This window comes from Petromyzon marinus, unplaced genomic scaffold (assembly GCF_048934315.1).
Source record: "Petromyzon marinus isolate PM22_M1 ecotype Great Lakes invasive population unplaced genomic scaffold, UKy_Petmar_22M1.pri1.0 PM_G_Scaffold_9, whole genome shotgun sequence".
Lineage (NCBI taxonomy): Eukaryota > Metazoa > Chordata > Hyperoartia > Petromyzontiformes > Petromyzontidae > Petromyzon > Petromyzon marinus.
The window spans coordinates 1,142,115-1,160,662 of NW_027423046.1; the positions used below are offsets into that span (position 1 = coordinate 1,142,115).

General features: G+C 45.1%; 1 protein-coding gene across 1 annotated transcript; it reads right to left on the minus strand.

Moving 5' to 3' along the window:
• Positions 1 to 221: 221 nt before the first annotated feature.
• On the minus strand, positions 222 to 9,444 carry LOC142921779 (uncharacterized). Its single transcript, XM_076063105.1, has 2 exons — positions 9,190 to 9,444; positions 222 to 3,685 (listed from the first exon to the last, which is right to left on the minus strand). The coding sequence occupies exon 2, from the start codon at positions 3,655 to 3,657 to the stop codon at positions 2,905 to 2,907; it is 753 nt and encodes a 250-aa protein (XP_075919220.1). The 5' UTR covers positions 3,658 to 3,685; positions 9,190 to 9,444; the 3' UTR covers positions 222 to 2,904.
• Positions 9,445 to 18,548: the final 9,104 nt, after the last annotated feature.

Here is an 18,548-nt window from a genome sequence, read left to right on the forward strand (position 1 = left end):
TTCTTCACGTTCTGCAGATGTAGATGCCACTGCTTCTTCATAGTCTACAGATGTAGATGCCACTGGTTCTTCACGTTCTGCAGATGTAGATGCCACTGATCCTACATGTTCTGCAGCTGTAGATGCCACTGGTTCTTCACGTTCTGCAGATGTAGATGCCACTGGTTCATCACGTTCTGCAGATGTAGATGCCACTGGTTCATGTTCCTCATATGTAGATGCCACTGGTTCTTCACGTTATGCAGATGTAGATGCCACTGGTTTTTCATGTTCTGCAGCTGTAGATGCCACTGGTTATTCACGTTCTACTGATGTGGATGCCACTGGTTCTTAACGTTCAGCAGATGTAGATTCCAATGGTTCTTCACGTTCTGCAGATGTAGATACCAATGGTTCTTCATGTTCTGCAAATGTAGATGCCACTGGTTCTTCATTTTCTATATATGTAGATGCCACTGGTTTTACATGTTCTACAGATGTAGATGTCACTGGTTATTCACGTTCAACAGATGTACAGTGAGGGAAAAAAGTATTTGATCCCCTGCTGATTTTGTACCTTTGCCCACTAACAAAGAAATGATCAGTCTATAATTTTAATGGTAGGTTTATTTGAACAGTGAGAGACAGAATAACAAAACACTCCGAAAAACGCACGTCAAAAATGTTATAAATTGATTTGTATTTTAATGAGGGAAATAAGTATTTGACCCCTCTGCAAAACATGATTTAGTACTTGGTGGCAAAACCCTTGTTGGCAATCACAGAGGTCAGACGTTTCTTGTAGTTGGCCACCACGTTTGCACACATCTCAGGAGGGATTTTGTCCCACTCCTCTTTGCAGATCTTCTCCAAGTCATTAAGGTTTCGAGGCTGACGTTTGGAAACTCGAACCTTCAGCTCCCTCCACAGATTTCCTATGGGATTAAGGTCTGGAGACTGGCTAGGCCACTCCAGGACCTTAATGTGCTTCTTCTTGAGCCACTCCTTTGTTGCCTTGGCCGTGTGTTTTGGGTCATTGTCATGCTGGAATACCAATCCACGACCCATTTTCAATGCCCTGGCTGAGGGAACGAGGTTCTCACCCAAGATTTGACGGTACATGGCCCCGTCCATCGTTCCTTTGATGTGGTGAAGTTGTCCTGTCCCTTTAGCAGAAAAACACCCCCAAAGCATAATGTTTCCACCTCCATGTTTGACGGTGGGGATGGTGTTCTTGGGGTCATAGGCAGCATTCCTCCTCCTCCAAACACGGCGAGTTGAGTTGATGCCAAAGAGCTCCATTTTGGTCTCATCTGACCACAACACTTTCACCCAGTTGTCCTCTGAATGATTCAGATGTTCATTGGCAAACTTTCTTGAGCAGGGGGACCTTGCGGGTGCTGCAGGATTTCAGTCCTTCACGACATAGTGTGTTACCAATTGTTTTCTTAGTGACTATGGTCCCAGCTGCCTTGAGATCATTGACAATATCCTCCTGTGTAGTTCTGGGATGATTCCTCACCGTTCTCATGATCATTGCAACTCCACGAGGTGAGATCTTGCATGGAGCCCCAGGCCGAGGGAGATTGACAGATCTTTTGTGTTTCTTCCATTTGCGAATAATCACACCAACTGTTGTCACCTTCTCACCAAGCTGCTTGGCAATGGTCTTGTAGCCCATTCCAGCCTTGTGTAGGTCTGCAATCGTGTCCCTGACATCCTTGGAGAGCTCTTTGGTCTTGGCCATGGTGGAGAGTTTGGAATCTGATTGATTGATTGCTTCTGTGGACAGGTGTGCTCCTAATCTCAGCTCGTTACCTGTATAAAAGACACCTGGGAGCCAGAAATCTTTCTGCTTGAGAGGGGATCAAATACTTATTTCCCTCATTAAAATGCAAATCAATTTATAACATTTTTGACATGCGTTTTTCTGCATTTTGTTGTTGTTATTCTGTCTCTCACTGTTCAAATAAACCTAGCATTAAAATTATAGACTGATCATTTCTTTGTCAGTGGGCAAACGTACAAAATCAGCAGGGGATCAAATACTTTTTTTCCCTCGCTGTAGATGCCACCACCACCATCTGTTGCGCGCCGGTTGAACTTACGACTCTCGGTACGAGCAGCTGCAAGTGGACATACGGACCAGGTTTGTTCGCATCTCTGAAAGTTCGTAAGTCGAATGTTCATAAGTAAGGAAGTCCCTGTAGTAATGTTCGTACATAGAGTACATGCTGTGATGTCCGTAGGTAGGGGAATCCACGTCGTAGCGCTCTTAAGTATGGGAATCTCTGAAGTAATGTTCGTAAGTAGGGGCGTCTCTATAATAATGCTTGTAAACAGGGGCGTCTTGCGGTAATGTAAGGGAATCCCTGCAGCAGTGATAGTAAATAGAAGAATCCCTCTGGCGATGCTCATAAGGGAGTATCTGCGGTAATGATTGTAAGTAGGGAAGTCCTCGCAGTAACGTTCATAAGTAGGGGATTATCTGAAGTGATGTTTGTAAGTAGAGGAGTTCCCTGCCTTGGTGATTGGCTTCACTTCTCCTCCATCTTGCACCCCGAGTCAAACGGGGAGACGCGGCCGCGACCTCCCCGAGGCTATCGTCGTCGTCCCCGCCGCCGCCGCCACGCCAGGCGTTTTCTATCAGCTTGAAAATAACGAGATCCGACTCTGTCCAGGAGGAGCCCCCTCGGGTCGCGTCGTCGATGGCCTCCGAGGGGAGACCTCCGAGAGTCGACGACGTCGAAGTGGAGGCGGTGGAGGAGGTCACGGCGGAGGCGACGTCAAAGATCCGTTCCCAGGGGTCCCCTCCGTCGGAACACGGCAAAGCCTCGTCTCCAATCGACTCCATGGGAGAGCACTTGTAGCCTACGTCCTCCACCTCGTCTAACTCATCACACGGGACACGCTCCCCCACCTCGTCTAACTCATCACACGGGACACGCTCTCGTCTAACTCATCACACGGGACACACTCCCCCACCTTGTCAAACTCATCCCACAAGACACGCTCCCCCACCTTGTCAAACTCATCCCACAGGATACGCTGCACTTCATCTTCCACCTCGTCTAACTCATCCCACGGGACACGCTCCCCCACCTCGTCTAATTCATCACATGGGACACGCTCCCCCACCTCGTCTAACTCATCACACGGGACACGCTCCCCCACCTTGTCTAACTCATCACGCGGGACACGCTCCTCCACCTTGTCAAACTCATCCCACGGGACACGCTCCCCCACCTTGTCAAACTCATCCCACAGGATACGCTGCACTTCATCTTCCACCTCGTCTAACTCATCCCACGGGACACGCTCCCCCACCTCGTCTAACTCATCACATGGGACACGCTCCCCCACCTTGTCAAACGCATCCCACAGGACACGCTCCCCCACCTCGTCTAACTCATCACACAGGACACGCTGCACCTCATCGTCCAGCTTGTCGAACTCATCCCACGAGGCACACTCCAGCTTGTCTAACTCATCCCACGGGTCACGTTCCACCTGCTGTCCCTCCTCCTTTTCCTCCGCCTCTTCCTCCTCCACCTCCTCCTCTTTCTCCTCCACCACCACACAAAGCCCTTCCAAGGTAACGCTCCGCTGGGCTAAGTGGAGCTGGGTGTGAGCGCCGCCGCCGACGTGGTGAGTCTCCACGTCGTCTGGAAGATCCATTGCTTCAACATTCACGGCATTCTCTTTCCTGGGGGGCGGGGGGTTTGTTTAAAATAAAATATAAGAGTTATTATCATACTCTTGGTAAAGTCATGTAGGTAAAAAATAAAACAACAAAAATCACGACGTTTCGGCCACAACACAAGCAGCCTTCATCAGGTGAAGGGACCAGACTTTCTCGAGGACAGCGCTGGAGTGAAACACAGCCACGCTCAGACCGTGACCTTTAAGCTGCGTGAGAGTAATTAAGGTGCCTTGTCATTATCTGTATCGTTATAATATCTTTATCACGATTATCCGTATTATCAGTATCTGTATCATTGTCATTATCTGTATCATTATAATATCTTTATCACAATTATCCGTATTATCAGTATCCGTATCAGTCATTATCTGTATCGTTATAATATTTTTATCACGATTGTCTGTATTATCAGTATCCGTATCATTGTCATTATCTATATCGTTATATCTTTATCACGATTGTCCGTATTATCAGTATCCGTATCATTGTCATTATCTGTATCGTTATAATATCTTTATCACGATTATCCGTATTATCAGTATCCGTATCATTGTCATTATCTGTTTTGTTATAATATATTTATCACGATCATCCGTATTATCAGTATCCGTATCATTGCTATCATCATTACGATTATCATAAATTGATAAAATTATCCTTGTTATCCTTATTGTTCATTATTGTTAATGTTATCATTGTTACCATTATTGTTCTTAATCTGTCATGATAATTATCATTATTAAACGAGGTCATTTAATATTCTTGGGTCTTTCGGTAAAGTCACTTAGATAGGTTCAAAGAAAATAACAAAAAAATGTTTTGTGTTAAAAAAATATTTTTGTTATTTCAAAATCAGTGAAGTTGTTAACAACACTTTAGGTGGGTAAACAAATTAAAGATTAAAGATGACTCTTGGAAAACATAAACCAAATAATGATTATTAGAGTTAAGCCAAGGGTCACCCAGAGGAGATGGAGCGAGATGGGTTGATCACGGGACCGAGAGAAAAGGATTCCATAGAGGAAGCCTATCGGCCGCCTTTTTTCCCAGCCACATGCGGTAGCAATAAAACGACAAAGGGAGAGAACACGACTCCCACCGAGATAGACAAAGGCGACACCCGACCGCGAAGGAAGGAGCCAGGCCTTGATGAGACATCTCATCACCACAATAAAATAGAACAAACACACATACATCAGACGAAATAGGACAAAACTCAGCAACAAGAATAAGTCTTCTTTGGTTCTTTCGGTAAAGTCACGTAGAATGAGAATAAAACAATAAATTAATAAAATAAAATAACACAATAAAATTCTCACGACGTTTCGGCCACAACACAAGTGGCCTTCATCAGGTGAAGGGACGAGACTGTCTCGAGGACAGCGCTGGAGCGAACACAGCCAAGCTCAGACCGCGACCTTTAAGCTGTGTGAGAAGAAACAGAGCGCCTTGACAAAGGAATTAGCATTTGGTATTACCTTAGAGTCGCGGCATCTCTTCAGAAAGGTGAGAGACTCGATTAGTTGAGCCTTCTTATCCCGGAGTCTGTTGAATGATCTTAAGGTTATGTGGAATCCCTCCCCGTAGAGGCGGTTAAATTTCGATTTAAAGCCGCGACTCTAAGGTAATACCAAATGCTAATTCCTTTGTCAAGGCGCTCTGTTTCTTCTCACACAGCTTAAAGGTCGCGGTCTGAGCTTGGCTGTGTTCGCTCCAGCGCTGTCCTCGAGACAGTCTCATCCCTTCACCTGATGAAGGCCACTTGTGTTGTGGCCGAAACATCGTGAGAATTTTATTGTGTTATTTTATTTTATTAATTTATTATTTTATTCTCATTCTACGTGACTTTACCGAAAGAACCAAAGAAGATGAATCCTTGCAGTCACGAAAGCTTTAAAGAATAAGTTGACATTATAGGAATCTACACACTCGCTACGATAAAAAAACAGACTACAATCTACATAGTGGGTATTACTTCTCGTACATAATACTGATACTAACGTTATTCACCTTAAATTACACTACATCTTGCCATTTACGTGACTTTACAAAAACCATAGAAATTAATTCCAGCAGTCAAGAAGCTTAACCGAAACTAAGTTATACCTCTAAAACTGAAGACACCAATAAATTACTCTAGTATAACAGCACGGGTCCGCGGATACTGACAGGGGGACGAAATAAAAAAAAAACCCCTAAGAAATACGTGGTGATTACAATGTTAAATCACAAATCTTGGGAAACATTAACCAAATAATAATTATGCATTATTAAACCGAGGGTTATCCAGAAAAGATGAGGCGAAATAGGTCACACACAACCAAGATAAACTGTATCCCATAGGAAAAGACCCTCCCAACCGTCTTTGTCTTCCCGCAGCACGGCATAGCAAAGAATGTAACACCCAGAGCGAGGGAAATTACTCTTGTATTGCAGGGGGGCATCTGTGTTCCACAGATGAAAAGATGGCTTGGGGAGAGACACAGATGGCTTAATAAATGACACACACACGGACACACATACAACTCCCCCCCCCCCCCCACAACACAGAGCGAGATCATAGAAAGTTCCGGTCCTTTGTGAGAAGGCGAGTAGAGAAAGAAATTTTGGCATAAAAAGAGAGACACGGGCCATACATTGCAACACAGCTACCAGCGGCAGAAGACGGCGATCATCAGCTACCGAAGATGACCAGCTACCGAAGATAACAGCCAGCCACCGACGCAGGAGATCACCGCCGACGCAGAAGAAGACTCCGCAACTCATCCAGGATGGTGAGGCTCGCCGAGTAGTGACATGCTACGCCGTGCGAATTCAGCGCCGTCCGAAGAAGTATCGCTCGAAAATCATTCTGCTCTGGGCGTCGACTCACAAGAGCCACTGCAGTTCGAGCTAAGCTGACCAGAATTCCAGCGTCATCCATCGACGAACGAAAGCATCGTTCGTCGCCAGAGAGCCGGAGCCGGCGCGCACCAAGCAAGGGTGTCAGCTGCCAGCGGAAGAGCTGTGGGTGCTACCTGAAGACGGGATCATCGCGTCGTGCCGACTCTTCGGACTGGCTGCGGACCGAACTCCGGCCGCCCGTGTGAGAGAACCCAGCTATCCGTATGACATGCACGCCGCCACACATTGCAACGCATCACCTGGCATCTGCTTGACGCAAATAATTGATCAACAACACATCCCCACTCAACCCATACCATGCCCACTCAACACATATACACGAATCATTACTAAGAAGACTCATGATAAGTGCGTCAAGTATCAACTGATAACGAAGAACACGGTTGCCATTGGGTTACGGGGAAACGGTCGTGTAGAAGTATTTTTAGTAGTTATGTTTCTTTTTGATTTGCATAAATATTATCAACGAATTCATTGATGAAAACTAAACGTTTAAAAACATAAGTTACAAATTCACACACTCACAGGGAGAACACTGCGTTGAAATCTTCCTTTGATCACAGAATCTGGCCCGTGAATGTATTGAAACCTCAGCCAATTAATAAGTATTTGCTGAAGCAGGCCTACTGCTGCACACCATGGTTTCAACATTTCGTTAACTTACGTAATCTTGCCCATGGATTCATTGCCGTATACGTTTTGCCTTCGGGATAAGTTTCTTTATTGCCTTCGTGTGAATGTCGTTGCATGAATTTTTTAAGGACTTTTATTCCTTTTGATTTAAAGCTTTCGTGACTACAGTAATTCATATTCTTAGCTCTTTCGGTAAAGTCACGTTGAAGGGAAACAATAAAATAATAAAATATATATAAAACAATAAAAATTCTCACGACGTTTGTGTTATGGTGGAAACGTCGTGAGAATTTTTATTGTTTTATATATGTTTTATTGTTGCCCTTCAACGTGACTTTACCGAAAGAGCTAAGAAGGACTTTTATTAGTATTTGCCGTATATGCTCATGTTACTCTGATGAAGCAATCGTTTGTTCCGGTACCCAGTAAACAAACGTGATCATTGAGGGTTAAATGTATGAATCCATGAAGCCTTAGCCAATTGATGAGTATTTGCTGAAGCAGGCGTACTGCCACACACCCTTGTTCCAAGACATTTCGCAATTACGTAATCTTGGTCATGCATTAATTACCGTGTACTTTGCCTTCAGGACATGTTTCTTTATTGCCTTCGTATGAATATCGTTGCACGAATTTTTAAGGAGTTTTGTTCCCTATCGCCGTATATGATCGTGTTACTCTGAGGAAGTAATCAATTGTTCTGGTACCCAGTTAACAAACGTGATTATTGAGGGTTAAATGTATGGATCAATGAGGGGAACATCTCCTGGAATACTGTGTTGACAATTTCAAGCATAAGAATTCGCATATTAGAGTGTTAAAGTTTTGTTTAGAAATTAAAATTGCTTAACACAGCAGTGTTTGAGTGTTTATTTCCTAAGTTAATTCTTAATTACAAGAACTGTATCCTGCGGTGAGATTTGAATTTGGAGACCTGAGATAACACACTAATACATAATCAGTAAATGCTAAAGCGAGAATAATTGTATTATAGCGATCGATAATACGAACCTAGACAACAAAGCCGAGCTCAATCTGGCATACTTACAGCACACCTGCATAACTTCATACAATTAATTGTATGATGCCGATTGATGATACGACCCTGGGCAACGAAGCTAAGCCTAATTATCATAACTGTATACATTAGCATAATAGCATGCGTTCGCATAAATTAATACGTCATATCTCCACTTAGCATAATTTATGCACATAATTGAAACATTAACATAACTTTGGATAATTACGCATAAAATTAAATTAAATTTTATTATTTACATCAACATTTTCATACAATAATCCTCAAATTAGTAAAAAAAAATGCACTTACAGTTTAAGGGGTGACTGAAGATTTGCCATCTAACGATCTCTGTATAATTAAATTATTAAACACCTTAGGTGGGTGAACAAATTAAAGATTAAACCTTTAGGCCTAAGGCTTGAGGCCTACTAACATGTTACTAGGCGAAGCTTTCGGCGTGAGAATCCTCTAATTAGTTAAAAATGCACTTACAGTTTAAGGGGTGACTGAAGATTTGCCATCTCACGATCTCTGTAAAATTTAATTATTAAACATCTTAGGTGGGTAAGTAAATTAAAGATTAAACCTTTAGGCCTAAGGCTTGAGGCCTACTAACCTGTTACTAGGCGAAGCCTTCGGCGTGAGAATCCTCTAATTAGTTAAAAATGCACTTACAGATTAAGGGGTGACTGAAGATTTGCCATCTAACGATCTCTGTATAATTAAATTATTAAACACCTTAGGTGGGTGAACAAATTAAAGATTAAACCTTTAGGCCTAAGGCTTGAGGCCTACTAACCTGTTACTAGGCGAAGCCTGAATCCTCAATTACGTTTAACTTATAGGTTAAGGATGTTTCATGAGAACATTTATTACCGGAAGAAATCCGATTATCTATGAAGCTCTTCACCGCCGCACATACACAAAGACACATTTAAACGATTCTTACTTTTTTGGGTGACGATATTCCCCCACGTGCTAAGAGACTCTCTCGCTCCTCCCAAGGCTCTCAGCTCAACGTCGCCTTTCCCAAGACGCCGATTCTGCCGAGTTGAGCAGAGAACTTTAAACTCCTTCACCACGTCCGAGGGGATCAATAACCAACAACCCCCTCAACGTTAAACTTGTTTACAAAACATCGGGCGGTCACCCGTGGGTCAACCCATGTTGAATGGAGGTGGTGGGGGAGTGGGGGTGTAACCCCGTTTATAATCATCCTTGTCAGTAATATTATGATTGTCATTGCTATTTTCATTGTTGTTACAATTATTATAACTATTTTTTATTGCACTTAAAGGTGACTGTCAACCTACCATGGAAGATATCTGACCGTGTCTGTCGTTTGTGAGGGGGCCGAGGGAGCCGACGGAGGGGACCGACGGAGCCGAGGGGGCCGACGGAGCTGGGGGGGCCGGGGGGGGGCAACGGAGCCAGGGGGGGCCGACGGAGTCGGGGGGGCGACGGAGCTGGGGGGGGGGGCCGACGGAGCCGGGGGGGGGCGACGGAACCAGGGGGGGCGAAGGAGTCGGGGGGGGGCCGACGGAGCTGGGGGGGGCTGACGGAGCCAGGGGGGGGCCAACGGAGCTGGGGGGGGCGACAGAGCCAGGGGGGGGCCGTGGGGGCGGGGCTGACGGTGTCGGGGGGGGCAACGGAGCCGGGGGGGCCAATGGAGATGGGGGGGGGGGGCGACAGAGCCGGGGAGGGGCGACGAAGCCAGGGGGGGCCGACGGAGCTGGGTGGGCGACGGAGCTGGGGGGGGGGGGCGATGGAGCCGGGGGGGGGGGCGACGGAGCCAGTGGGGGAGCGATGGAGCCGGGGGGGGGGGCGACGGAGCTGGGGGGGGCCGACGGAGTCAAGGGGGGGGGGGGCGGGGCGACGGCGCAAGCAGAGGGAGCCGACACTGACTTTCTCACACATCATGCACTGACTCACTCACACCATGCACTGACTCACTCACACAATGCACTGACTCACTCACACCATGCACTGACTCACTCACACATCATACACTGACTCGCTCACACATCATACACTGACTCACACATCATACACTGACTCACTCACACATCATACACTGACTCACTCACACATCATACACTGACTCACTCGCACATTATGCACTGACTCACTCACACACCATGCACTGACTCACTCGCACATTATGCACTGACTCACTCACACATCATACACTGACTCACTCATACATCATACACTGACTCACTCACACATCATACACTGACTCACTCACACATCATATACTGACTCACTCGCACATTATGCACTGACTCACTCACACACCATGCACTGACTCACTCGCACATTATGCACTGACTCACTCACACATCATACACTGACTCACTCACACATCATACACTGACTCACTCACACATCATATACTGACTCACTCGCACATTATGCACTGACTCACACACCATGCACTGACTCACTCACACATCATACACTGACTCACTCACACATCATACACTGACTCACTCTCACATCATACACAGACGCACTCACACATCATACACTGACTCACTCACACATCATGCACTGACTCACTCACACATTATACACTGACTCACTCACACATCATACACTGACTCACTCTCACATCATACACTGACTCACTCACACATCATACACTGACTCACTCACACATCATACACTGACTCACTCACACCATGCACTGACTCACTCACACATCATACACTGACTCACTCACACATCATACACTGACTCACTCACACATCATACACTGACTCACTCACACATCATACACTGGCTCACTCACACAGCATACACTGACTCACTCATGCCATGCACTGACTCACTCACACATCATACACTGACTCACTCATGCCATGCACTGACTCACTCACACATCATACACTGACTCACCCTCACATCATACACAGACGCACTCACACATCATACATTGACTCACTCACACATCATGCACTGACTCACTCACACATTATACACTGACTCACTCACACATCATACACTGACTCACTCTCACATCATACACTGACTCACTCACACATCATGCACTGACTCACTCACACATCATACACTGACTCACTCACACCATGCACTGACTCACTCACACATCATACACTGACTCATTCACACATCATACACTGACTCACTCACACCATGCACTGACTCACTCACACATCATACACTGACTCACTCACACCATGCACTGACTCACTCACACATCATACACTGACTCACTCACACATCATACACTGACTCACTCACACATCATACACTGACTCACTCTCACATCATACACAGACGCACTCACACATCATACACTGACTCACTCACACATCATGCACTGACTCACTCACACATTATACACTGACTCACTCACACATCATACACTGACTCACTCTCACATCATACACTGACTCACTCACACATCATACACTGACTCACTCACACATCATACACTGACTCACTCACACCATGCACTGACTCACTCACACATCATACACTGACTCACTCACACATCATACACTGACTCACTCACACATCATACACTGACTCACTCACACATCATACACTGGCTCACTCACACAGCATACACTGACTCACTCATGCCATGCACTGACTCACTCACACATCATACACTGACTCACTCATGCCATGCACTGACTCACTCACACATCATACACTGACTCACCCTCACATCATACACAGACGCACTCACACATCATACATTGACTCACTCACACATCATGCACTGACTCACTCACACATTATACACTGACTCACTCACACATCATACACTGACTCACTCTCACATCATACACTGACTCACTCACACATCATGCACTGACTCACTCACACATCATACACTGACTCACTCACACCATGCACTGACTCACTCACACATCATACACTGACTCATTCACACATCATACACTGACTCACTCACACCATGCACTGACTCACTCACACATCATACACTGACTCACACACCATGCACTGACTCACTCACACATCATACACTGACTCACTCACACATCATACACTGACTCACTCTCACATCATACACAGACGCACTCACACATCATACACTGACTCACTCACACATCATGCACTGACTCACTCACACATTATACACTGACTCACTCACACATCATACACTGACTCACTCTCACATCATACACTGACTCACTCACACATCATACACTGACTCACTCACACATCATACACTGACTCACTCACACCATGCACTGACTCACTCACACATCATACACTGACTCACTCACACATCATACACTGACTCACTCACACATCATACACTGACTCACTCACACATCATACACTGGCTCACTCACACAGCATACACTGACTCACTCATGCCATGCACTGACTCACTCACACATCATACACTGACTCACTCATGCCATGCACTGACTCACTCACACATCATACACTGACTCACCCTCACATCATACACAGACGCACTCACACATCATACATTGACTCACTCACACATCATGCACTGACTCACTCACACATTATACACTGACTCACTCACACATCATACACTGACTCACTCTCACATCATACACTGACTCACTCACACATCATGCACTGACTCACTCACACATCATACACTGACTCACTCACACCATGCACTGACTCACTCACACATCATACACTGACTCATTCACACATCATACACTGACTCACTCACACCATGCACTGACTCACTCACACATCATACACTGACTCACTCACACCATGCACTGACTCACTCACACATCATACACTGACTCACTCACACATCATACACTGACTCACTCACACATCATACACTGACTCACTCACACATCATATACTGACTCACTCACACATCATACACTGGCTCACTCACACAGCATACACTGACTCACTCACACCATGCACTGACTCACTCACACATCATACACTGACTCACTCACACATCATACACTGACTCACTCACACAATGCACTGACTCACTCACACATCATACACTGACTCACTCACACCATGCACTGACTCACTCACACATCATACACTGACTTACTCACACCATGCACTGACTCACTCACACCATGCACTGACTCACTCACACATCATGCACTGACTCGCTCATCATGCGCTTACTCACTCACACATCATACACTCGCACAACCACTGACCCATTCACTCATCATACACAGGTTCACTCATTGTTTGCTGGCTCACTTGCACATCATACACTGACTCACTCATCATGCGCTGACTAACACATCGTGCGCTGACTCACACATCATACACTCACACTGCCACTGACTCGCTCACACAGCATACACTCGCTCACACATCATTCACTAACTCACTCTTCATACGCTGACTCGCACATCATACACTCACTCACGCTGCTGCTGACTCACTCATCATACGCTGACTCGCACATCATACACTCACTCACTCTGCTGCTGACTCACTCACACATCATACACTGGGAGTGTCGTGCTGCCAGCTATGGCTGCAGTTTTTTTGTCGTACGAATTATGTATATCGTTTATTGTTAAATTTAAATTCACAGTTCCTATGATTACTGTTGTTACATTGTTTTTACAGCTTTATTTTGGTGATTCGAAAACATGGTTAATCTAAATTGTCTTATGGTTGTTGTTGTTGGCTTGCACCACATTGATTTTAACACACAGCGTTTTAACATGTTTTTTTGTGTGGAATATTTGCTGGTTTATTCCAGAATGTTTCTGTTACGCATTGTCGCTTTAAGATGTTCCGTGTTCAAATTTTGTTTGTTGCGGTTGCACCCGACTTAAGAGCCGCATGGCTCACAGGGCTACACCTAATAAATGAAACTTGAAAACTTGAAACTCTCTCTCTCTCACGCAAATGCGACACAACGCAGATGATCGCCACTGAACGCTGCCACCGCCCGATGTCGACCACCACCCCCGGGTTGAAGTCTTCAAGTGGTTTGTGCCCGTGGCCATGGCAACGGGGGCTGCTGGAGGCTCCACGAGTCTTGGAGGTCGTCGTCATGGAGATTTACAAACTCGTCATCATCATCGTCGTCGTCGTCATGGAGATTAACACTCGTCATCATCATCGTCGTCATGGAGATTTACAAACTCATCATCATCGTAATGGAGATTGACAAACTCGTCATCATCATCATCGTCGTCATGGAGATTTACAAACTCATCATCATCGTCATGGAGATTGACAAACTCATCATCATCATCGTCTTCATGGAGATTTACAAACTCGTCATCATCATCGTCGTCATGGAGATTGACAAACTCATCGTCATCATCATGGAGATTTACAAACTCATCATCATCATCATCGTCATGGAGATTTACAAACTCATCATCGTCGTCATGGAGATTGACAAACTCGTCATCATCATCATCGTCGTCATGGAGATTGACAAACTCATCATCATCGTCGTCATGGAGATTTACAAACTCGTCATCATCATCGTCGTCATGGAGATTTACAAACTCATCATCATCGTCGTCATGGAGATTGACAAACTCGTCATCATCATCGTCGTCATGGAGATTTACAAACTCGTCATCATCGTCATGGAGATTAACAAACTCGTCATCATCATTATCATGGAGATTTACAAACTCATCATCATCATGGAGATTTACAAACTCGTCATCATCATCGTCGTCATGGAGATTTACAAACTCAACATCATCGTCGTCATGGAGATTTACAAACTCGTCATCATCATCGTCGTCATGGAGATTTACAAACTCAACATCATCGTCATGGAGATTTACAAACTCGTCATCATCATCGTCCGCATGGAGATTAACAAACTCGTCATCATCATCGTCGTCATGGAGATTAACAAACTCGTCATCATCGTCGTCATGGAGATTGACCTCATCATCATCATCGTCATCGTCATGTAGATTGATAAACTCATATTCTTAGCTCTTTCGGTAAAGTCACGTTGAAGGGAAACAAAAAAATAATAAAGTATATATATTATATATATTTTATTATTGAAGGGAAACAACAAAATAATAAAAATATATAAAACAATACAAATTATCACGTTTCGACCATAACACAAACGGTCGTCATCAGGTGTGTCGGTTTGCATTAATTAATTTATTTTAAACGGTGCATTTATTTATATTTAAAAAACGTCTGCGCCACGCGCAGCGATTTGGCAGTTTATTTAGAAGGACTAGTCCATCTATGTTCTGAAAAGAGGAGGGGGGAGACGAAAAATTAATGTATGCTGTCTGAAAGCCACTGTAAGCGTGAACAATCAATTAAGACCTGAAATAGTTTATCAAATCTTTCCAATGATTGCTAAGCCAGAATCCATCTTCTCGGTTGAAATTGCCTCTGTGCTTGTATATGTGGATAGCCTCATGAACGAATATCTCATGGTAGCCAGATGGCTTACAAAGAACCTGTCTTGGAAAAGTCAATGTCATGTGAGCCTACTGAAATATAACAATGATCTGCCACGGCCGAGGTGTTGGTCCTACCGTGTTTAAGGTCTGCTTTGTGTTCACGAATGCGGTCCGAGACATGGCGTTTGGTTTCTCCAATGTAACTACTACCACAGAAGCAACTTAGTTTGTAGACACCAGGGTACTGTATGTCCGGAATCACATCTTTTACAGACGGAACCAGATCACGGATTTTATGTAATGTGTTGAAACGGACCTGGATCTTGTGTTTATTCAAGATTTTGGAGATCTTTTTTGTGATCCCTGCAATGTAGGGTAAAGTGATGGTTTTGAAAGGCTCCTCAAGAGGGTCCTTCTTCATGGTTTGAGTGATAGCTTTGCGGATTGTATAGTCGGAGTAACCATTAGCCTTAAGAGCTTGGTGTACGTGCTTGAGTTCACTGCCTATGTGTTCCTGGTCGGATATGCATTGGGCTCTATGATACTCTTGATGAGAGAATTCTTCTGTGATGGATGGTGGTAGGAATCCGGTTTCAGATAAGCATCCGTATGGGTAGCTTTCCTGTAGACAGAGTGGCTCATTGAACCATCAGGTCTCTTTTTAATTAGGACATCCAAAAAAGGTAGCTTGCCATCTTTTTCGACTTCCATGGTAAATCTGATGGCTGGGTGTATGGAATTGATGTGGTCGAAGAATTGGTCTAGAGCAGGCCGGCCATGTGGCCAGATGATAAAGGTGTCATCCACGTACCTTTTCCATAAGGTTGGGTGCAGAGTGGCAGTCTGGATGGCGTCAGTCTCAAATTTCTCCATGAAAATGTTAGCTATAACCGGAGATAGGGGGGTGCCCATTGGGGCGCCCTCAGTTTGTTTGTAGAAAGTTCCATTCCAAGTGAAGTATGTATTGGTTAAACAGTCTCACCAGGGTGGGTACCTCAGTGTTTAGTCCTTGATGAACCAAGTCTTCAATGATTGCGATGGTGTCAGGTACAGGAACCTTGGTGAATAAGGAAACTACATCAAAACTGACAAGCAGGTCGTCTGGGGACAGGGAAATACCCTTGATTGTCGATACCAGGTGAGTAGAATTTTGTACCGCAGAGGTGGTTTTTCCAGTGAAAGGACGCAGGATATGAGACATCGTGATAATTTTTATTGTTATATATATTATTATTTTATTGTTTCCCTTAAACGTGACTTTACCGAAAGAGCTAAGAATATAAACATGTAGCTGTGATAACCAAACACATCTCCTGCAAAGAACTTGAAATTATGCTCGTGACAGATTCTATTAATCTTAATCATGGCATCCTGAGGGCACCCGGTCAGGCATATCTGCACGGTCAGAAACAAAAACCAAGACAAATGTTCAATTACAGTACATCTAGCATATGATACAAGAACCATCTTGGTTGGGTAAGTCATACAAAATGTAATTTCTATTTTCTTTGGGTCTTTCGGTAAAGCCACGTAGATAGAAAAAATAATGAAAATAAGAACAATATCACGTTTCCATCGCAACACAAGCGATCGTCTTGTCTTGCGAGTAAATTCCTTTTATTATACATGTAACATTTAGGAATTAGTTGTATAATAAAAAAAAATGTTAAAAAAGAGATGTTAAAAACATATTATACGCACGTTTACTATAACATTATCTTCAAGTCTGCTTATAAAACAGCTTTCGTTATAAAAGTGGAAGGTTTCAATCAAGTGTATACATGCTGCTGCCATCCTGTGGCTTACATTAACATGGATGGCGACTGCACTGCATGTTCTATACTAAACACACTTCTTATTCCTCCTATTCTTACCTGAAATTATATTTGGAAAATGAAATTGGCCTCCGAGGCATTTACAGCGCTAATTATCTGAATATTTCTCAATTTATTGATGCAATGCACACGTAACAAGAGGATTACAGCTGTAAACATTAAGATAGCATGGCTAGCGATAAAGCATCTCCCCAGCAATATTCCCCATCAATAAAACAAATTACGAGTTTGGTTGTTTAAACATTGCTTTTTAAGTTTATTAGGCTAATGGGGATTTAATCTTACCTTTTTGGGGAGCAAATCAGACCGTTGTCTTATATTTGTACATCACTTTATTAATTCACCACTGGATGAGGGCTTTCCACCATGTGAGTTGTGAGGATTATGGTGAGAGCAGGAGCATTAAGATGATAGAGCTGCCCACCATGAAGCATAACAGCAGCCTGCACTAAGCCGGTTTGTATGGTGGTCACCGATCGACGCACGATCCAGACTCAACCGTGCTGAGCTTCCGAGATCGCGTGAGATCGGACACATTCCTGGTGACTTGGTTAATTAACATTTAACCCAGTTGCACTCGATTTTTTGGCGGATTTTTTAATGCTTTGTTTTACGTAACCCCCCACCCCCCCTTCTCTACTTTTCTAGAAGGATTTTTTTTTAAAATTTTTGTTTTTTCTTCACGGCGCGCTCGCCAGTAAGGCCCCCCCCGTGCCTTGAGGCCCCCCCGTGCCTCGAGGCCCCCCCCCCGTGCCTCGAGGCCCCCCCCCCCCGTGCCTCGAGGCCCCCCCCCGTGCCGCGAGGCGGAGCGCAGTACCGCTCCGGTCGCGTCGGCGAGCGGGAACGGAAGCGGCACTCGTCCACGACGCCGCCCGCCCCGGCGCCCCGGCCGCCCCGGCCCTCGCCCCGCCGCGCCGCGTAGAAGCCGTCGGTGCCGCACGCGAACCGCGGCGCCTCCATCAGCTCGGAGCCGCGGAGCGTCCTGGCCGAGCGGGGATCGCACCGCAGCGTGGCGCGCGGCGCCAGCCACGCCAGGGCCTGGACGAGCAGAGGTACGTGACTGCCCCTCCCCCCATCACGAG